This window comes from Macrobrachium nipponense, chromosome 2 (genome assembly GCF_015104395.2).
Source record: "Macrobrachium nipponense isolate FS-2020 chromosome 2, ASM1510439v2, whole genome shotgun sequence".
NCBI classification, from domain to species: domain Eukaryota; kingdom Metazoa; phylum Arthropoda; class Malacostraca; order Decapoda; family Palaemonidae; genus Macrobrachium; species Macrobrachium nipponense.
In genome coordinates, this window is record NC_087201.1 from 33,219,254 (window position 1) to 33,242,577 (window position 23,324).

At 36.0% G+C, this 23,324-nt stretch overlaps 1 protein-coding gene across 2 annotated transcripts in view; it reads left to right on the forward strand.

Moving 5' to 3' along the window:
* LOC135220517 (uncharacterized) overlaps positions 1-23,324 on the forward strand; it is a 121,000-nt gene that overhangs the window by 92,315 nt on the left and 5,361 nt on the right. For both annotated transcript variants that reach the window (XM_064257670.1, XM_064257669.1), the window contains exons 5-6: positions 10,892-11,044; positions 22,432-22,561. In XM_064257670.1, coding sequence (XP_064113740.1) covers positions 10,892-11,044; positions 22,432-22,561 — 283 coding nt within the window. The remainder of the gene's footprint in view (positions 1-10,891; positions 11,045-22,431; positions 22,562-23,324) is intronic.

Here is a 23,324-nt window from a genome sequence, read left to right on the forward strand (position 1 = left end):
TATACACATACTTTTATATACAAAGTTAATCATATGAGTAGTGATCAGACGACAGCTGTGCACTGGACTACGTACGTACTACTTGGAAGATAAAACGAACAAAATTTTGTTGTTGTTAGTCGCCGGGATAGATTAACATTTTTCCAGAGATTAAAAAGCTGAATTTTGTTTTGAAGGTATGTCAACCGCGATATTATATTATTGTTTTCACGAAGGAATAATTATATAAAGAAAATTATTGAGTAATTTTTGCCGTCAGCAGTCAGAAAATCACGAACATGGTAACGTTCAAACCTAGTGCCATCCATGGCATATGTCTATAAATAGAACAGAAGTAGAGGGCAGTCATTGGATAACAGATCTCCATGGCTACCACCAACCAATCAGGTGCTAGTTATACTACTCTGTAATTTCTTAGAATGAACGTTTACACACACGAAGCTAACGATGATGTATGTGTTTTGCATACCAGTACGTAGTTTTAAGTTTTTATTATTAGTGTAAGTATTTTACTGATTTCATGAAGAATAGAATGATTCCTTCTCATTACTTTGAATGCAAAATGGCTTGAAGATTCTTCCGCAAAAAGAAGAGAAAAAATTCCTTAGAAGATGATACCTATTTACTAACGCGGTTGACATACCCCTTCAAAACAAAATTCAGCTCTTTAATCTCTGGAAAAATGTTAATCTATCCCGGCGACTAACACAACAAATTTTTGTTTGTTTTATCTTCCAAGTAGTACGTACGTAGTCCAGTGCACAGCTGTCGTCTGATCACTACTCTATGATTAATTTTGTATATAAAAGTATGTGTATATAACTGTTAACTTTGTATAAATTAAAGTATGTGTTATAAAACTGTGAGTAGTATTTGTATAACTAGTAAAATATGTATAGCCTAGTATTTATGCATTTATATTATTAAAGTGTTTGAATGATGCTAAAGTATTTCAATATCCGAGGAAACAGTAGTAAATTTCCCCACAATGAGTTTGGGTACATATGTATATCTAAGATGACTTAAATTATAAAAGCCTTTTATGTATAAGCTAGCTTTTGTAACAACATACTTACGAAAAATTGTACTTATGTGAAGATGGTTTTTAGTAGTACAAATGATAGTTATTGTATCGTTAAAAATATCAAAAAGTGAACGATTTGTTCGCAAAGTCGATTCTATGTCACAAACCCATAAAAACAATGCAGTGTATATGATAATTCTAAAACATATTATTCACTACCAAAATAACGATGATATTTTGTATTGAAAATTAATGTTACGTATATTCCAAACATTATTACTACGTAGCATGAATAGTACTATAAAAATTTCGAAAGATAATCTTGCTGTGAACGCTACCATAATTTGATTTTCATATACGTACGTACATTTTGTCAGCTGGCTGGCCTCGCATAGATAAAATTGATTTCACTGATATGGAATTACTCCACGAATAGCCTTTTTATTATGAAGATATGACGATAATATATAAGGTAAAAAATGCTTTTATGTATTTCGTTTACGCTTCGTCGCCAATAAACAAAAGCAATACTACGAATAGCCTTTTTATGACAAATAGCGTTTTGTATGACTTCATTGTTCAGAGAAGTTATATACGAATACTGCCAAAATAATAATGAAGTTCGAATTAATTTTAGCATTAATGTTATTACTACTGTAATTACACTACCACTACTATTAAAATTTCTAAAGTTTATCAAAACAAAAAATGTCGCTTTGAACGCAAACCGTATACATAAACCATTTTCGTACGTAAAGGAATATGCTTACATTTTGTGGCTGGCCACTCCGACGATAAGTTGAGTGCAATGATGTGGAATTATTCTTCGAATAGGCTATTTATTATGAAGATATGACTATAATATATATGGTAAGAATGGTTTTATTACCTTTATTGTCAGTTAATATCATAATGTGAATGTTTGTGTACTGGTGGTTATCGCACTGCAACTACGCTTAGCCTACCAATGAACGTCGTACATAAACCTTGAATAGGCTATTTATTCGAAGATAGGACAATAATATATTAGGTGAGGAATGGTTTTTTTATTACCTTTATTGTCAGTTAATATCATTATATGAGTCTTTAAATGAATGTTGGTAGTTATCGGACCACGGCCGAGGGTTAGCCTACCGAAAAACATCGCATACGCAACACAACAAACACCTGATGCATCGATTCATACCAGTGATGTAAACATGAGAAACGTCCAAGAAAAAAGCCCGTGATTAACTGGATCCGTGAATACTGATCCGTTAATAAGCGATGCCCCACTGTATATATATATATATATATATATATATATATATATATATATATATATATATATATATATATATATATATATATATATATATATATATACATATACATGCATACATACGTATAATGTGTGTATATATGTATATGTATATATATATATATATATATACATATATATATATATATATATATATATATATATATATAATATATATATATATATATATATATATACAGTGAACCCCCTGTATTCGCGTTCTCCAGATTCGCGGACTCTCACATTCGCGGATTTCTCTGGGAACGTTTCCCTGCATTATTCGCGGAAAATTCCGCGCTTCGCGGTATTTTTCTTTGATAAATATCCACAAATTCCTGGTTTTTTTTGATGAATTTCATCATAAAATGCACTTTTTGTGATAAAAACTATTAAAAAAAACCAAGTATGAAAATTTTTAGTGGGTTTTTCTTGAGTTTTAACTAACAAAATAGGCGTGTTTAGCATTTTCATAGGGGTTCCAAACATTCGCGGATTCTAACTATTCACGGGGGGTCTGGTACGCATCCCCCGCGAATACGGGGGGACCACTGTATATATATATATATGATATATATATAATATATATATATATATATATATATATATATATATATATATATATATATACAGTAGACCCTTGACTCACGAACACAATCCGTTCCTAGACCTTGGTCGTGTTCCAAATTGTTCGTGACTCGGAGCTAATTTCCCCATAAGGTTTAATGGGAATAATATTAATTGGTTCTCGACCCCTACGAACCAATATATATTATGTATATTTTGCCTTATTTTACACAGATAATGTAAAAGTCAGTGTAAAAAACCTTAATATATCTAATAATATAATTTAAAATGGGTAACTAACACTATAAAACAAGTTTGTAAGTGACACTTACTATGACTGGCGAGACTTCTGGCTTGACGGACAAGAGGAAGAGGAGGGTGGTGGGTGGGGAGGAGGTTATTGTGCGGAAGGAGACCCTCCCCCATCCAGGTCGGGGAGATCTGTTCCGGAGATTCAACTCTTCTAGGTTTTTTTGGGTTTGGAAACGTTTAATCACAAAAAACTATCCAATGTCTGTTGCCTTTTCCTTCCTTGCATAACTTTTCTGAAATGGCTCATTAAATTTTCATTGAGCTATTCAACGATCCTGTTTCGTAACAATTTTGTCCGGATGATACAATTCAGGAAGGGCACTGGACATCATTCCACTTTTCCAATGCGGCTTTTATCACATCACTGCTGACATCTGTAACTTCCTCCCCAGCCTCCTCTTCGTCAGTTGATTTCTTTCTTTATTTCAATGGTTATCTTCCTCTGCACCCTCTTCTCACCATCACTCTTCACTTTCTTACTTTCACCACCACTCTTCACTTTCTTAGGGCCCATTATGAGAAAATCACAAGTTTTAGCGCAAAAAATGCTAAGCGAATTGACGAACGTCTTGTACACAATGAGATGAGACAAAGAGCGATGCGTGGGTGACGCCGTGTGTGGGCGGCTGGAGGATGGCTGTTCCCATGGCAACTCAAACGCTCTCACGTGTGCTGGGCGATTTCGCGCATTTTTCAAATGTTTGTGTCTAAAAATTAGTTTGTGAAACAAAGTGAATTGTTATTTTCCAGAAATTTCCAGCATTTTTCAAATGTTCATGTCTCAAAATTAGTTCATGACCCAAACAGAATTTTTTATTTTCCGCATTTTTTTTTTGTTCGTATCTCAAAGTTAGTTCGTAGGTCAAGGGTGAAATTTTACCTATAATTTTGGTCGGGGATCGAGTTGTACGTGGGTCAATGCGTTCGTGAGTCAAGGGTCTACTTGTATATATAAATATATATAGGCAGTCCCAGGGTTACGACGGTCTCAGCTTACAACGTTCTGGGGTTACGACGCTTTTCAATTATATTCATCAGAAATTATTTCCAGGGTTGTGATGCATGTCCAGGGTTACGACACATGTTCCAAAGTTACGGCGCCTACAAACGCTGATCTGGCAGATGAAATATGACACCAAAAAATGCAAAATAATCATATTTAAAGGTTTTTTATGAAAAATTGCAATAAGGATGCAGTTTACATAGTTTTGAATGCACCTAAAGCATTAAAAGTAAGGTTTTTCTTAGGGTTTTTGACAATGTTCCGGCTTACGACGATTTTCGGCTTACGACGCGTCTCAAGAACGAACCCCCGTCGTAACCCGGGGACTGCCTGTATAATATATATATATATATATATATATATATATATATATATATATATATATATATATATATATATATATTGAGGTGGTATTCTAAGAATCTTCAGAATGAAGAAAGTAAACATAGCTAAAGATGTTGAAAGCACCCTTAGATAGATGAAAAATGAAAGAAAAGTGGCTGTATGGATGTTGTGGAAAGGTGTGTGTATGTGCACAAATGCCACACTTTATAATGACTGTCACAATAATTTATTGGAGTCACAAAAGATGCTCACGATTACAAAATATGCCCGACATAAGCAAGTTAAAATGTATTGCAAGGGCAATTGGAGAAAAAAGTGTTATGAATCCTGTTGTGTTAGATTGGCAGTTGTTAGGAGTAAGAGTGTTTCTGTTACCCTGGGGCCCCATTGGACTGTGAAGCAGGATTTAAGAAAGCAGTGAGAAAGAGAGTAGCTGTAACATGGATGAAATGAAGAAAGATAACTGAACTATTGGCAAAGAAGATTGCCCCATTAGTAGAGAGAGAGAGAGAGACAGAGAGAGAGAGAGGTAAAGTTTTTCAATGGATACATAAGCCTGTATTGCTCTGTGTAGCAGAAACTTGGGCATTAACAAAGAAAATGAAGATATTAACCCTTAAACGCCAAGCCTCTATTTACCAAAGTGTCTGTCATATGCCGGCGGCGTTCGGGAGTTAGCGCTGAAGCAGAAAAGTTTTTTTCAAAAACTCACAGCACGCTTAGTTTTTAAGATTAAAAGTTCATGTTTGGCTCCTTTATTTATCATTGCCTGAAGTTTAGCATGCAACCATCAGAAATGAGAAAAATATCATTATCATATATAAATATTGGAATATATGAGAGCGCGAAAAAAATTTCATATATAATTGTATACAAATCACACTGTGAGCAAAAATGTTAAGGCTAATGAGTTAATTTTTTTCGTTGTATTGTACACTAAATTGCAATGATTTTGGTATATAACAAATTGTAAAACGATCAAAGCAGCACAGAGAAAATATTATCACAAAATGATGCATGAATTCGTAACGAGCGGACATAAAAAGTTTTTTCAAAAATTCACCATAAATCGAAATATTGTGCTAGAGACTTCCGTTTTGTTGCAAAATGAAGGTAATTGAATGAATATTACTAGGTTGTAAGTTTTTTAGCTTACAATTGCAGTTTTTGACCATTTCAGTCGAGTTAAAGTTGACCGAAGGTCGAATTTTTTCAATTTATTGTGATTTATATGAAAATATTTCAAAACTGATAAAAGCTACAACAATTAGTTATTTTTTGTTGTATTTTACATAAAATTGCACACATTTTCATATATAAAACTTTATTAACGGCTAATATAAAACAGTGCAAAAATTATGTCAAAGTGACAAAAGAATTTCTGAGATTTTTGGCAGTTACCGCGCGAACATAAGGAAAAAGTTTTTTTTAAAGATTCACCATAAATCGAAATATTGTGCTAGAGACTTCCAATTTATTGCAAAATGAAGGTAAATGATTGAATGTTACTAGAATGTAAGAGTTTTAGCTTTCAATTGCATTTTTCGACCATTTCTGTCGAGTCAAAGTTGACCGTAGGTTTAAATTATGGCACTTATCTTGAATTATATGAAAATATTTCAAAACTGCTGAAAGCTACAACTATTAGTCATTTTTTTTTGTATTCTACATGAAATTGCGCTTATTTTCATGTATAACACTTTATGTAACGCCTAATAGAAAATGGTGCGAAAATTACAACAAGGTGACTAAAGAAATTCTGAGGTTTTCAGCAGAGTTATCGCGCGCTGAGGTAAGGAAAAAGTTTTTTTCAAAAATTTACCATAAATCAAAATATTGTGCTAGAGTCTTCCAATTTGTTGCAAAATGAAGGTAATTGATTGAATAATACTAGAATGTAAAAGTTTTAGCTTACAATTGCGTTTTTTTACCATTTCAGTCGATTCAAAGTTGACCAAAGGTTGAAATTATGGCATTTATCGTGATTTAGATGAAAATATTTCAAAATTGATAAAAACTACAACTACGGGTTGTTTTTTGTTGTATTTTACTTGAAATCACACATTTTCATATATAAAACTTTATGTAACGGCTAATATAAAACGGTGAAAAAATTATGACAAAGTGACAAAAGAATTTCTGAGATTTTTGGCAGTTACCGCGCGGATGTAAGAAAAAGTATCTTTAAAAAATTCACCATAAATCGAAATATTGTGCTAAGGACTTCCAATTTATTTCAAGATAAAGGTAAACGATTGAATATTACTAGAATGTAAGAGTTTTAGCTTGCAATTGCATTTTTGACCATTTTGGTCGAGTCAAAGTTGACCGAAGGTTTAAATTTTGGCACTTATTGTGATTTATATGAAAATATTTCAAAACTTATAAAAGTTACAACCATGGGTTGTTATTTGTTGTATTCTACATGAAATTGCACACATTTTCATATATAAAACTATGTAACGGCTAATATAAAACGGTGCAAAAATTACGACAAAGTGACAAAATAATTTCTGAGATGCGTCGCTGATGCTTTCTAGTGCGAGAAGAAAGCAATTCGCTCATGCGCGCCTGGGTAACGCTTATAAACAAAACAACAGCGTGATCCGTGAACTCCCAACATCCCTCAAGGTACGTGATTTAAAATTTTTTGCAAATCAGGCCTATAACTATTTTTCCGCGAATATTTAAAAAACTTTTTGTAGTCGACGTACCGTACGTCCACTTAGCACCCAAAAGACAATTTTTGTCGACGTATAATACATCCAGTCGGCGTTTAAGGGTTAAAAAGTGTGACCATAGTGTATTAAGATTCATGGCCATAGTACAGTGAGAAGATTGTATACAAGAGAGTAATTAGTTGAGAAATGTGGTTCTTAGAGGCTTGAAAAATTTTTTCAAAGACTTTAGATAGTTCAGACATGTAGATAGAAGGGATAAGGAATAATTTTTCAGAAAAATAGTAGCTATGAAAGTAGCATGAAAAAGCCCAATAGGAATGTCCAAAAAATCATGGAATATGATATACTAGACGAAATTCAAGCAAAAAGAGCAAAGGAATAAAGGTAGCAGAGAGATCTCATTCTGTGTCTAACCCCATAGAGGGAAAAGCTAACGAGAAAACGTTTATGATGAGATGATGATGATACACATAAATAGATGGGGTTATACTCATTTGGGTTTTTGGTCATGGCAAGCCACATTTTATGTGCAGTGTAGATGCAGCGGAGTCTTCATTCCATTTCTCTTATCAAGGGACATAATCTGTTTGAGTTTTGTACATCTACATATCACTTGGGTAGTTGAGTTGATGATTACACTTCTAACTGCTTACTGGTATGCATTTTGTGTTTTACTCTCCTAGTTTTTACTGATTAAAGTATAACCCACTGATTTATAAATCTTGTCTTTAGATCGGTCTGATTCCATATACTCACATGAAGTCAGTGAAACTTGCAACATCATGGGGCTCTCAGCTTGACCTCCCATGTAAATTGTGTTTTGGGCATTATACGATTGATGGGTTTGTAATAAAAATTAAGTTTTTAAACACAAAAATACTTTTCTATGCAATCATATAACAATTTTTCCTCCTCCCAGTCACTTTTAGTCACTTTTTCACACACTGCTTAAACTTTGAAGAGGATAGTTGATTTCTACTGAAGGGTACTGTTGATAGCTAAATGTGGAACAATCATAATCTATCAGGAAGACGAAGTGTGTTGTCTGGGGTCATTTGAAACTGGATGCAGGCTTGTTCTTTTTAAAAATTTAGTTTAATAGTTTAATCCTACAAGAATACAAACTATCACCTTTTAAGTGGAGAATATCTTTTGCCTGTGGAGCTGAACAGTTTGAATGAACGTAGTTTCCAAGAATAACCATATGTGGTACTGGTGAGTGAGTGGGGGAATCCCACAGCTTCCTCACAGATGCCCATCCACTAATTGACTGTTAGTGAGTTTGTGTGCTGCTGCTCTCTCTCTTCCCTTGGATGAACATAGCCAAGTTTAACATTCCTTTGTGTTTGGTGTTTTCATATTTCATTTGTATTTCTTGTTTAGGTTTATGTGTTTTTTTCCCATGTCAAGAAGAAACGAGCAACAGACAGAGAGCCTTGGGTGGCCATGGTGCTGCTTCATGATTCTTTCATCTGTAGACCAACTTGAATTCTGTTCAGTTTGCTGAAGTAAGACTTCAATCTGAGGGATGTGCTGCTTGGGCTTTTCCTCAGTAGGGAAAGTTTAGCAAGAGAACAAGGAAGGACAAGGCAACCACAGCTGCCTGCTGGCATACAGTCTCATCTACAGAGTTGGCTATGGGTGGCCCTCTGGAAGCTTGTCAATTGGTAAGCTATGTTGGTCATGCTTGGCTTGTGGTCTTGGAAGAGGAGAGCAACTTGGTTTCCAGACCCAATAGTTTCCTTGCCTCCAGCAGATTGAGCAAACTCCTCATGCTGCTTTCAAGAGGTATTACTATATCCCTAAGGACTCAAAGCCCACTCGTGTCCAAGTAGAGTTGTCAGTTTGTCGGTTGACTAATGCCTTGCCCCTGCCCCTCAAAAGACTCGTGACAGTGGGCAATAACTGCCATTCAGGCGATATTCTAGCTAAACACTCATAGCAGATTTCTTAGTGATAGGTTTTGCAAACAACAGGATGCTTGCCTTTTGAAACAGCAGTTGGGACAAGATGGGCAGACTCCAGGGACTCTACCTCAACCAGGCTGTATTCTAGATCATCATTAGTACAAAATCACCTTCTTCAGTAGCCAAGACAATCTATGCAAACGTCTTGCCTTATAAGAGAGTGAAGCTTCCCTGTCCTCTTGTCCTCCCCAGCCCCTTTACCCTCCTGTCACAGTCCCATCTAGGAGAGGAAGAAAGATGAAGAGGTGAGGAAATCCCCACTGAGGTTTGCAATCCCCCTCCACTACCAAAAGAAGGGGATTACTTTTCTCACATCTGGACCAAGTGGCAGGAACAGGGAATGAAGCCTTGGGCGGTGTCTTTTCTCTTGACAGTTACAGAATACCGTTCAATGACCTCTTCCAAAGAATACAATTCAGTCTCCTTCCTACCATTCACTTTCTGGGAAAGGATTTGCCTTGGCAGAGCAAGTAGAGGTGATATTGAACAAAGCTGCTGTAGAGTGGTGAACTATCCATCTCCAGGCTTCTACAGCTAATTACCCCAAGTGGAGAGAGCAAAATGAGGGTGGAGACAGGTCATAAGCTTATCACTCATGAATGATTATGTACAACTGAGTCATTTCAAGATGTATAGGACTTGTATGTTGTTAACTTTAGTCAGAGAGACTTCATGCCTTCAGTAAATCTTCAGGATTTGTATATTCAGATAGGTACTCATTCATCAAGACTCTCATGAATATATAATATATATATATTATATATATATATATATATATATATATTTTTTTTAACAATTTATTATAAGAATACTATATATATATTATTATTCCTCCAGCTTAAGGCTCTTTTCTTCATGCTGTCTACAGGTCCTTAAGTATTCATGAAAGTTTTTAACTTGGTTTCAGCTTGAGGCCAATTGAGAGGTATTTGTCTATGGTGGTACCTTGATTATTGATTAATCATAGCTTCATCAAAACTACATCAGATTTAAGACAAGAATTGTTTTCTGGCCCTTTGCAACAGCCAAGGAATAGTGGTAACTTGGAAGAAATCCTATCTACTTTTATTTTATAATGAATGCTGGGAGGTTAATACTTGCATGCCATGTTTTATTACTTTTGTGTGAGTGTCACCGAGGAGAATGGATATTGCAGATATATCACAGGTATACAAAGGCTACATATGCATATTATTACATATATATTAATCTCAAGTTTGGTAAACCTTTCAAGAGGTACATCATTGCATCTTAATTAAGTGATGTATCATAGTTGAGAAATTAGATTTTTACCATATATGTATGTATGTCCGTTTACATTTCATTTGAAATAACTTTGTTCCATTCTTAATTTACTATAAATACCCCACCCCACTCTCAGTACCCTTAGCAGGAGTCATCCACATCTGAACTTGCTCTAGTAGTGAATAATGTTTGTGATGTGAGTAAGGGAGGCTGCTACTACAGGTTATTGATAAGAGAGAAAGGATTAAAACCTACCTTTTTAATGTAGCAAATGACTGCTCTTGACGACATATCTTATGCCGTGCCAGTACATATCATTACAATGAAATAGAATTAAGAGGTTTGTATTTATGGATTACAAGAATTATTGTTTCATATTTTTATCTTGTATTGTAATAGCTTCTAGTATTGTAATATCTTCTAACAGTGCATGTATTTCATGTAACACAGGTGTTAACTTGCTGGATAAACAAGTTAGAAAGTCATGCAGAACTTCCTGAAGGAGTGTTTCAGGAATTCCTCTCGACCATTTTGAAATTACTTTTTCAATTTGGTATTGGTTCCAGCGTGGAAGAAACCTCCGATAATACTACTACAATATGGGTAATGTTGCATTAATGGTTTAGTATCTTTTGTATGGTAACTTTGTTAGGCAAGTTTGCAAACTGCATTATCACTAATCCCTTGGTTGGTAAAACTGGACAGTTACGAAGGATTTGTAAATAATAATGATTTTCTGAAATATCTTACACGTGCATACAACTGTTTAGTAATTCAGTTGCCGTCGACATGATGGTACGTGTATAACATCGTGCCACTTTTCGGTATTGTTTCATTTTTACTTTGAAAGTTACTTAGTCTTATAAAATTTAGCTCTTTCATCCTTTGCCTGGAGTTGGTAACAGTAATATTTCACTTTGTTGAATTATTTCAAAACTTGCAACAAAAATAGAAAAAGGCTTAAATCAAACAAACCTGTTAAAATTGACCTAGACACCCTATAAACCACAGGAAGCAACCCGATAACATCGCTAATATACATAATGAGTTGTTCAGTAGTTCAAGATTTTTACTTTCCTCATGTTTCTCAATTTTATTTATAAAGAACAAGAAACAATTGCTGTAGAAAGTGCAAGAGAGTAAATAAAATTAAATCCTGCACAAACATTGAAAAATTAGCAATTCCATGGTCCATTCTGCACACACACACACACACACACACAAGCTGCTAAATCCTCTTCTAAGAAAGTACTACTAGATTGGGTACTTCATAGGTTTTTTAATATTTTGAAAATAATGAAGGGAACAGAATGGAAAAATTTGGCTGTTTTTAATTTCAGAGTTTTGTTTAAGGAATTTTATTTTTAAAGATGTGCAATTTTAGATGAATAAATAAGAAAGCTAGAAAATTTTATTAAACACATACGTACATAACATCTAACTTTCTTAGTATATGTTAATGTAATATTACTAATTATTTAGAATGAATATTATCTTCTGTTAAAGTTGGTTTTACCGTTGTGCTGTCCCTCTCTCCACACTCTTCACAGAGAAAAGTTCAGAGTTTGGAAGAGTAGTTTGGACAGTTGTTGTGCAACAAGGCCATCAAGCTATGGGCATGTCCTGTATCAACAAGTGTATTCATTTTATACTCCCTTTTTGTGGAGTCATTTAGTTTGGTCCTGGTGGGTTTTTGGAAGGACAAAGGATATGTTCTGTACACATGTGGGGCATGTACTTCCATTCCCAGTACAGACATGTAGGAGACATACTTCCATTCCTGGTACTCCTTCAGTCGAAGTATAGTATTCTCTTTTGAGATGAAGTCTTAGCAGTATGGATGCATCTGCTTGGTATTAGAGTAGGAGTAGTACTGTAGTTCTCCCATACTATTTGAATGACTACCTTGTTTCTCACCAATTTGTTTTTATGATGAGAATTATGCTTCATACCTAACCTTAGGAGTGGACATTTTGTTCAGTGTTGAATATCTATGCTTTTCTGACCCAGTCAGTTGTTTATCTGGAGATGAGGATCAACTATCTCTTGCTAGGTTTTCCTACAAATAGAAGGTTAAAATTTCTACCACTGCTGAGAAGTGTATGTGTTGGTCTTTAGACTTCAAAAACCTTCACACTGTCATCAGATTGAGGGGTAATTCTGAGTAAAATTTGATGTCAGGAAGTGGAAGTGCAAGCATAGTCTTATCCAAGTCTCAGTTCTTACACTTCAGCGACGTCACTCCTTTCCTCATTTCGTCCTAGGTCAAGGTCTCCAGTCAGATTAGTCTCCTCTTCCGCAAGTTTGCCAGAAGTTGTGGGAACTTTAGGGAGACCCAAACACCCATTTATTTGAGACTTCCCAAAACACTACACTACTAGTTAATTAGCCTTCATGCCAGGGTCCCCAGGCTTGGGCACTTGATGCCTTCTCTTTAGAATGTCAAATCTAGACCTTTAGGTTTTTCTTCCATAGGTCATTTTTGAGGAAATACTCAAGTTATGAACTTTACAGATCACAAGGATGATTTTGTTAGCACATCCGTGGCCCCAAAGGGAATGTTTCATGGTGGCAGATGTTCTTCGTCTTCTTCCGTTTCGGAAAGATCTTTTCAGACAATCTTATTTGAGAAGATTCCTCCAAACCTCCACAGACAGACAGTCCCTGGTTAACGGTGGAGGTTCCGTTCCCCGCCAGGCGCCGCTAACTGAAAATCGCTGATAACCAAAAATCACTGATAATTATGATAATGAATGGCGTTTATGACTTCGTAAGCACCAGTAAACCACGTATCGGCGCCATTAACTCCTAACCGCTTATCGGCACTGATAAACTGCTTACCGATGCCAATAAACCACTTACTGATGCCGAAAATCAATTACCATCACTAAAGATTGCGTACCATCACCAAAAATTGCTTACCATTACCAAAAATCTGGTTAACGACGTTGTTGGGCAAGCGCCATAAAACTGGAACACCAACAACAGACACTGCTGGGAAGCAATCCTTAAATCTAGAAGGCCTTCCACTGTTAGACTTGTGTTTGAATAACAGTGGTTATTTTTGTATCTTGGTGCTTGTTCTGAGTCATATCCTGCACCTGTTCCACTAGGCTTCTTGGTATAAGCTCTACCGGTATCTCAGATACACAAAGCAGTTTTCTGTCTCAGTAATCGAGGATCCCACTTTACATTGTTTTCAGTTTTACATTATGCTGACTGTAATATGCAAATTTTTTCTTCCAATCAGGAGTTATATGTGAATTTCTTCTTCCAATCAGGAGTTACAATGAAATTTAGACGTAAGCCTTCAGATGTTGACATAACCTCAGTTTAGCCCTTTGATAGGACATCACTTAAGAACTTTGAAGACACTTTTCTCTTAGCTCTTGTTGCAGCAAAGTCTGTTAATGTCCTTCAAGTCCTTTCTTGTTGGGGACTTTGTTCTAGTGGCAAACCTTATCTTTTCTTTCATTACTTAGAGAAAAGTTACAGAGGAGTAATCCGTTCTCAGTTTTGGTTACAGTGCCTAATTTAGCTGCTTTGGTAGGCTATGAAGAAATGGCTTTGAACCTCTCTCATTTCATTCATTGCTTAGAGAAAATACATTGAATTGAAGCCCTTCCAACATTTATGCCTAATTTATCTGCTTAGGTAAATTAGGTAGCAATGGAATAATGGCAGTTGTATGTCCAGTTAGAATTTTTAATGGTTTACTTAGACAGACATAAACTTTTGATAGGAGAATTTAAGAATTGATCTGTGGCATTAAAAGGCCAAGCACTCTTATGTCAAAGATGGCTAATGTCTATACACACACAGTTGATTCCTTAGTATTTTACCTTTTATGGAGATAATCATCATGGCTTCTATATCATAATGATATTTATATTTAATTTAAAATGTTCTCCTAGATATATCTATTTTTCTCTCATTTTTTGTGAATGTTCAATTTCAGCATGAGGTTTTAAGCCCTTAGTCCTGTCGTTGCCGTGGTGACTCTTTCTCCTGAATCAAATATGATAATAACCTTGGCTTTTCATCCTATCATTAGTTGTTAGGAATCCTGCTATTGAATTTTTGGAGCATGAAGGTGCACATTGGGGTAGAGGAGCACACCTTCATATAATATTAGGGTAATAATTACATGTAGAGTGTATGTCTTTACTTTTGGAGTGTCTGTTTAGGACTTCCGACTCAGGCACAGGAGTCACCAGTACTCTACAGGATAGAGTCCCTTTTTCCTTCAGTAAGGATTCTCTGACAAGTCTCACTACAAGTACCTTACCCTCGGAAGTATCTAATATCCTTGGATACTTGACACCCTTTCAAAAATGCAGATAACTGCCTATTTTAAGAGTTCAGACACCGGAGACCCCTGCTAAAAATGCTTATAACTGCCTATTTTAATAGTTTTCTGCTTACTTTAATAGTTCAAACACCAAATACATAGTATACCCTAAACCATCATCCTAAACATTTAACTTTAATATAATTTAAGAGTCATCTTACAACATTACCCTTAAAAATAGTACGTACTATATGGCTTACATGTGACAGCTAATCAAGCTACCCCTATATTCAGGCACAGCCATTTTCTCTCATACAGTTTCAATTTGTTTTGAATATTTGGTTATGAAACAGTAATTCATATATCATTAAGAGAGAGAGAGAGAGAGAGTGAGAGGGAGAGAGAGAAGAAGGAGAGAGAGAGAGAGAGAGAGAGAGAGAGAGAGAGAGAGAGAGAGAGAAAGGGGGGGCGCCAAGCACCCTTCACTTCTATGGCAAAATGATTGACAGGGCTACACTTCTCTCCTGCTTGTCTACCAGAAAAAGACTAGGAATTCCACAGATTTATGCTAAAATCCTACGTAATGTACTAGTATATTTTACTATATTTTCTTAGTTAATGAAATGCAACAAGCTGTAATTATAGCATGGAAAATATGAAAAAATTAATGACAAAGTAACTTTAGAAAACAAATAATCATAAATGTTACATATACATTAAAAAATCAGTCTCTCTCTCTCTCTCTCTCTCTCCTCTCTCTCTTCTTCTCTCGTCTCTCTCTCTCTCTCTCTCTCTCTCTCTCTCTCCCCTTCTGACTTGTAAAACACAAAGCCTCTGAGCTACAAGCTTTGTGATTGACTACTTCCAACACCTTCAGCCAATAGCGTGTTGTCATGGAGCCCACATCTAATTAATAAAGAAAATTTGTAATACACACATATATATGTATGCACTCATTTGACGAGGGCTTTGTGAACTTCCCAGAGTTTTTATGTTAATGATACAGTAATTCATATTTCATTAAAGGATATATGAAGTACAGAGAGAGAGAGAGAGAGAGAGAGAGAGGAGAGAGAGAGAGAGAGAGAAATATGGGGGGTTGTCTTATATTTAACACAAAAGAGTAAAATTATCCATGAATTACTGGTGAAAGAATAACTTGAGAGAGAGAGTTGATATGCTTACATGTGTGGCAGTCTCTGGGTTGCATAAAATTCAGGTTAAGTCATTCTGGACTTAAGGTGCCTCATGGCACTGTTGACCTGCTTTACAGTGCTGTAACCAGGACTTACAGTGCTGTTGCTATTTATTCCCATTATATTTATGATGATTTAGGTTGAGGCAATTTTCGGCTTACAGCGCCCTGCTGGGAACAGAACCCTTGCCATAACCCGAGGACTGCCTGTATACCTAAACTGTCATCCAAACATACTTTACAGTAATACTAATATTATTTCAATATTCCAGTATCACTTTAATATCATTTTGATATTTCAATATTACCTTTAATATCATTTCATCATTTCAATAAGGAGGTCCCTCTTGTATAGAGGGGAGAGAAAACCAGTTTACTACCAGGGCAAAGCTTACAAGTCTGTTTCTTGCCCCAGGCTTTTCATAATTCTCTCTCTCTCTCTCTCTCTCTCTCTCTCTCTCTCGTCTCTCTCTCTCTCTCTCCTCTCCTCTCTCTCTCTCTCTCTCTCTCTCTCTCTCTCTCTCTCTTTCTTATGATGAGCACAAATTAGCATATATCACCCCTACTTTCAAAAGTGGATCAAGACTAGAGGCAAGTAATTATAGGCCTGTGAGTCTAACATCACATATTATGAAAGTGTATGAAAGGGTAATGAAGAAAAATATTATGAAACATTTAATAAAAAATAATTGTTTAATATAGGACAACACGGTTTCGTACCCGGAAAAAGTACACAAACCCAACTGTTAGTCCACGTGAGAACATATTCAAAAATAAAATGAAAAGCGGAAAAAAAAAAAAAAAAATGACAGATGTGGTTTATCTAGACTTTGCAAAAGCTTTTGACAAAGTAGACCATAATATATTAGCAAAGAAAATTAGAAAACACAATATCGTAGATAAAGTAGGAAGATGGTTAAAAGAATTTTTACACAACAGAAAACAGATAGTTATTGCAAACGATGAGAAATCGGATGAAACCAAGGTAATATCCGGTGTGCCACAAGGTACGGTGCTAGCTGCAATATTGTTTGTTATTATGATTGAAGACATAGACAGTAATGTTAAGGATTCGGTATGAGTAGTTTCGCTGATGACACAAGAATAAGTAGAGAAATTACTTGTGATTGAAGATAGGAACGCTCTACAAAGAGACCTTAACAAAGTATATGATTGGGCAGAGGTAAATAGGATGGTATTTAACTCTGATAAATTTGAATCAATAAATTATGGAGACAGAGAAGGAAAGCTATATGCATATAGGGGACCTAATAATGAGACAATCACAAATAAGGAAGCAGTTAAAGACCTTGGTGTGATGATGAATAGGAACATGTTATGCAATGATCAAATAGCCATTCTGTTGGCAAAATGTAAAGCAAAAATGGGAATGTTGTTACGGCACTTCAAAACAAGAAAAGCTGAACACATGATTATGCTTTATAAAACATATGTTCGTAGTCCACTTGAATATTGCAATATGATATGGTACCCACACTATCAAAAGGATATTGCACAAATAGAGTGTGTACAAAGGTCCTTTACAGCTAGAATAGAAGAAGTTAAGGACCTAGACTACTGGGAAAGACTACAATCCTTAAAATTATAATAGTCTGAGAAAGGAGAAGAGAACGCTACATGATAATTCAGGCATGGAAACAGATAGAAGGAATAACAGAAAATATCATGGAACTAAAAATATCAGAAAGAGCAAGCAGAGGTAGATTAATAGTGCCCAAAACTATACCAGGAAAAATAAGGAAAGCACACAGAACATTAATCCACTACGCACCAGCATCGATAATGCAGCGTCTATTCAATGCGTTGCCAGCTCATCTGAGGAATATATCAGGAGTGAGCGTAGATGTGTTTAAGAATAAGCTCGACAAATATCTAAACTGCATCCAGACCATCCAAGAATTGGAGATGCAAAAATATACCGGAAGATGTACTAGCAACTCTCTGGTAGACATTAGAGGCGCCTCACACTGAGGGACCTGGGGCAACCCGAACGAAGTGTAAGGTCTGTAAGGTAAGGTCTCTCTCTCTCTCTCTCTCTGAGTTAAGGAATACATGTACAATTTAAATATACATTAGAAAAATACATTTGATTACTATTTTGCTGTTTACATTATTATTAATATTTGAAAATTAGCAAAGCATTTTTTATCATAAAAAATAACAGTACAGTGAACCCCTCGTATTTGTGGGCTCTGGATTTGCGGATTTCTCTCTGGAACATCCAGCAATATTCCTTGAAAATTTACCTATTCTCAGTATTTTTCTCTGAGAAATATTCACAAATTCTTGTTTTTTTTTCATCATAAAGTGCACTTTTTGTGATGAAACCTATGTACAAAACCAGGTATAAACATTTTTAGTCGGCTTTTCTTGAGTTTTAACTAACAAAATACTAGGCAGTTTGAAGCATTTTTATAGAGGTTTCAACTATTCACGGGTTCTAACTGTTCGTGGGGGTGGTTTTGGCACCCATCTCCCGTGAATACTGGGGGAACACTGTATGCATAGTCACGAAAATAACTTGAAAATACAGTAATTAGTGAATATTGCCTGATGAAAAAATCTGTGAATTACCAAATTTTCCACGAATAATTTGAAGATAAGTTCCACAGAAAAATAAGCAAATAAGTGAAGCTGTGAATCTTGAACCATGAATGGGTGGGGGGTGTCATCTGTACTTGCCAGTAAGGATCGCACATCAGGCAGGAATATTGAGAAGCTTTATCTCATTAAAAAGCTTTTAGTTTGCTTGGCTGAACTCTGTTTCTTGGGCTGTACTAACTCACCATCCTCATTCAGTGTGGTAGTCAGCTAACTTTACCAGTAGATAAGATTCATTCCAGATAATGATGATTTTCATGATAAAATTAATTATTTGGATACTTACCTACTGTTAAAGTGGAAACCCACCCAGCCTCCCCAGATCTTAGTGGGTGGTCATGAAGAAAAATGGCAGAACATAAAACATTCCAGCACCATCTGGTGAGAAACAGGTGAATAAAAAGAGTCCTAGCAAGTGAAATAAGTTTGTTTTGATTTTTTTAAAATACCGATCATGAAGATAAAGCTAACTTTAACAGCTGGTAAGTATCCAAATAATTAATTTGATCATGAAAATGATTTTTTTCTCTTTCAAAGAAAGTTCTTTAACTGTAAAATAAACCTAAACCTAGATCATGAGATATGTCCAAATCTGCTAACCAAATTTTTTCACATTTCTTGTTCATCTTGAAATGCCTCTTAAAAATGAAAATGATAGTGAGTTCAGAATAGGAAAATTTAGTTTTTTGTTTCATTCTAAGTTTAGAAATATCAAATTTAGAAATCAATTTACAATTGTTTGTAGTTTCCTAATTCTCCTACTTGCAAATGCATAATTGCACTTGAAAAAGCAAAACTTCACGGATAGGATAAGTTCTTAATATTGAATTATCACAAGCCTGACCACCAATTGCACATTTTGAAAAAAAAAGATTGCTTTAAGTATAGGATAAACTCTTAATATTAAATTTTGTTAACCCTGACCACCAATTTTATTTAATGGTTTGTATCAAAAGAAAAACTTTCCCCCAATTCTTCACTTGCTCTTTGGCAGGTGTCCCTGTGTTTGTCTAGCCAGGCAGTTAGTGTTGACCTGCTAGCTCTGGCCTCTTTTGCTCTGTCTGTATATGTACTTGATTCCTTCCTTGCTGGCTGGCCAACTTTATTGTTTGCCTCTTTGGCCATCATTCATCCAGCGAATGTGATTGCCATTGGCAGCCTTTTATTGGCCTTCTTGAAAGAAGGCTTTGTTTTCTTCAGGTTGGAACCTTGGGAGAGTTATGGAGGCTAGTTGATAGATAACACCTTCTCTGCTCTGCCTCACATTTTAGTGGCTACTACCCTTTCAGGTGCCTTTCCTTCAGGAGTTCTTGCCTTACCACTGATTGACACTGTACTGATGAGGACAGCCTTTCCCACTGTTAGCCCCGCTGCCCACAACTGTACTGATGTAGAGACTTTAAAATATCCAGTAAATACTTTTTTTTACCATACCAAAGTTGCTCTCATCTGGAGTTCTATCTGCACTTCATCAGAGATCTGGAGGATAGATTTGCATTACTCAGGTCATCTTTGGGATTGCACCCACTACGACTGAAATGCAGCTCTCTTACCAGCAGTCACCTTTGTGTCTTATGTCATTGTTGACTATGATCATGACAGTTACTGATTTGTGGTCAATTGAGGACTAGTGTCAAGGAATCAGCAGTCATTCCAAGCATGTTAACCATGACCTAATCCTTGACATGGAGTCCCTGCATTGACTTGCATTGTTCCAAGGAGGAATCTATCTTGCTTCAACTTGGCTTGACAGCATTAAAAACAAGTAGTATGTATTGGTTTCAGTTAAGCGGATGAATTTGTAAGCGTAGTACGGACAGTCACTATAGAGAGTCGGTGAAAGAGAGTTGTGTTTTGGCTGGCCTCTAGTGAGGATGGCCTTGTCCCATGACACTAGGTATGTCCATCTCGATTTCCTCTGGTGAAAGCCAGCTGCTCACTCATCTTCTTTGATGGAGACTCAGGGTTTAAAGAATTATAGTTTTGATGTATAATCTCCTATGCAGAAGGCAGTCATCAGTGCCCAGTAAGAAGGTTTTTTTTTTTATTGTAGAGTGAACTTGACTAAAGAGAATTAAGTATGAAACCTTGACCACTGTTAAGAACTCATCACCTGGAATTGAGAATATCACATACCAGACAGAAATGGATCCATAGGTCATAGGAACTCAGTTCAGCCATCAATTTCCTTACTTGCAAAAAAAAAAATCTTCCTTCATTGCATTCAGCAAGGTTTGTGAGCACAGCTGTGGTTTAGACAGATTCCAGATTTGTACGAACAAATTAGATGAATCAAAATCAAGCATTCAGGGTGTTTCTGTGGCTTTATAATGTCATTTATCCCCATTATAGAAGTCAAGAGGACATTAGAACTGACGTTTTTTCCTTAAATATAATAAGAGTTCATATAGCATACCCCTTGATGATAGAGATGGAGGCGTCAGGAATTGAGATTGGCTGGGAATTTAACCAGTGTTAGAGTTTTTCTTCAGTGAATAGGAGGAAGTTAGAAAGAAGTAGAGATGCAGGAAGCAATGTTAACTAGCTAAGAGTACAATAATTATCAGAGGTAAGTGTCTAATAACACCTCCCCCCAAAGGAAAAGAAACATGAAAGAAGAAAAGACAAAAACTATAGCAGACCTCAACAAAGTCTGCATAGTTCTGCATTGAAATGGAAATAACTGTGTGGCAGAATCAAAGCTAAGTAAAAAAAATGCAAGCAAACTCCCCACAATTACATTAATCGTACAAGCTGACAAAATTTACCACAGCCACACCTTCCCCTTTACGTTACTTTTTACCCGCAGGACAATTGGTTCAACGAAATACCGAATACACAAAACACAAACACGTACTCACCTCAGGCTCCAGATACTCAAGGCTAGGCTGTGGTCTCTGCTGGATATAGGCTAGTCGAGACACAACCACCGCCGATAATCACAACGCAAAACAACCAACCGAGAACCACAACCCCACAACAACTTAACAACCTGACAAATCACTGAGCAGACGAACACCAACAGCTAGAAACAATACGATAACCACACAACTCAACCCAGCACAACAGCCCGCCAACACCAACACCAACACTGCCCCCAACTGCCATTCACAGGCACCGAAAGGCATGACCAACCTCTTTAACTTCATCACAACCAGACAGACACGCACAACAACTTTACAACACCAAAATTTACCAAATAACAAAACATCAACTAACCATCAACGAATAAGACTGCTGTCCAAACCAACTCTATGACTTCAGTGAATGCCTTACTTCTTACGACTCCCTTAACACACTACTGCCACTGATATACACAACTGAGCGCCACAACAGACACACACGACCACCATTCAATCACTCCCATTTATTCCTCAGCCAATCTCTCTCTCTCTCTCTCAGTTTCACGTAACCCTTGGAGATGTTGTCAAATATAAACTACCGCCATTACTTCTCCATAACTGTACAGTACATACAAGGAGCTCCTTGTTAACAGTAGCTAAACAACCTGTTAGTGGCAAGAAATATTTTAATGGTGTTACAAATAGTCAAAGTAAATGAAGAGAACAATGAAATCAAGGCAGTAAAGCAAGTAAAATTTGTGACAAATCTACACACATAGCCAGAATCATCAGGTGATAACATGTCCAAAGAAGAGGGATAGCAGAATAGAATACTGGTAAAAAATGTGCTTATAGTAGAGAGATAGAATACTTATGGTGTGATGGGTATGAATTCTGGATTTGGATGCTCAGCTTTTTTGCAACATGGTGAAGTTATCATTTTATTCAATCATGTCTTGGGATTTAAAACTTGAAGGTTTGTGTTTTATGCCAGAGCTAATTGTATTACTGTAATTCCTGAAAGGTGAATTATTTACAGTGGATGATTTTGCATGAAGTTAAGGGCATATTCTCCTCCATTTGTCCAACTGAATATCTCTGGTTCCTAAGTGGAAATCTTCTGATCAGCGCATTGATTTACATATCAGAATCGTGTGGTTCAGTCTCAGGTAAGAAGTTATATAGTATTTATTTTAGACCTTTTATGTTAATACATTGGCACTCTTCATTTCAGTATACTACTATACTCTACTGCTTAATGAATGACGTCTTGAAACACCTTGCAGAAGGAAATTTTCTTAGAATCTTTACCTTCAACAAAAATTATAATTCATTCAATCAGATTTGGCTTTTATTCATTAGAACAAACTATATGTGCCAGCCCATGAGAGCTACTATTGACTCAGTGGTCTGGATAAATTACTGTACCTGATAATAAAGAAAATCTTCAGAATAAATTCAGTAAATGCATTAAAGAAATTATTTGCCCTTTGATCCTGATACAACATAGATTTCTGCAAGTGTACTGTTATTATAAAGTAGCTTAACTAGTTCATCAAGTTCATTTATTTAGCTCTTACAGGGCTGGTCAGAAGTGTTCGTTTGTATATTAATAATAAAGTTTAAATTTTATTTTTCAAATTAAAGATCCTTAACCACTGCACACCGTAGGGGGTGTTGCCATCAGTGCAAGTTGTGCAGTGCACTGTAGGCATCACATAAGATTCTTTGTCACATCCCTTTGGCCCATAGCTACAATCCCTTTCATTCCTTTAACTGTGCCTCTCTTCATGGTCTCTTTCTTCCATCTTACTTTCCACCCTCTCCTAACAATTGCTTCATAGTGCAACTGCAAGGTTTTCCTCCTGTTCCACCTTTAAAACTTTTATGTACTCTCGGTATCCTTTTCTGTGCTGAATGAACCTCACATTT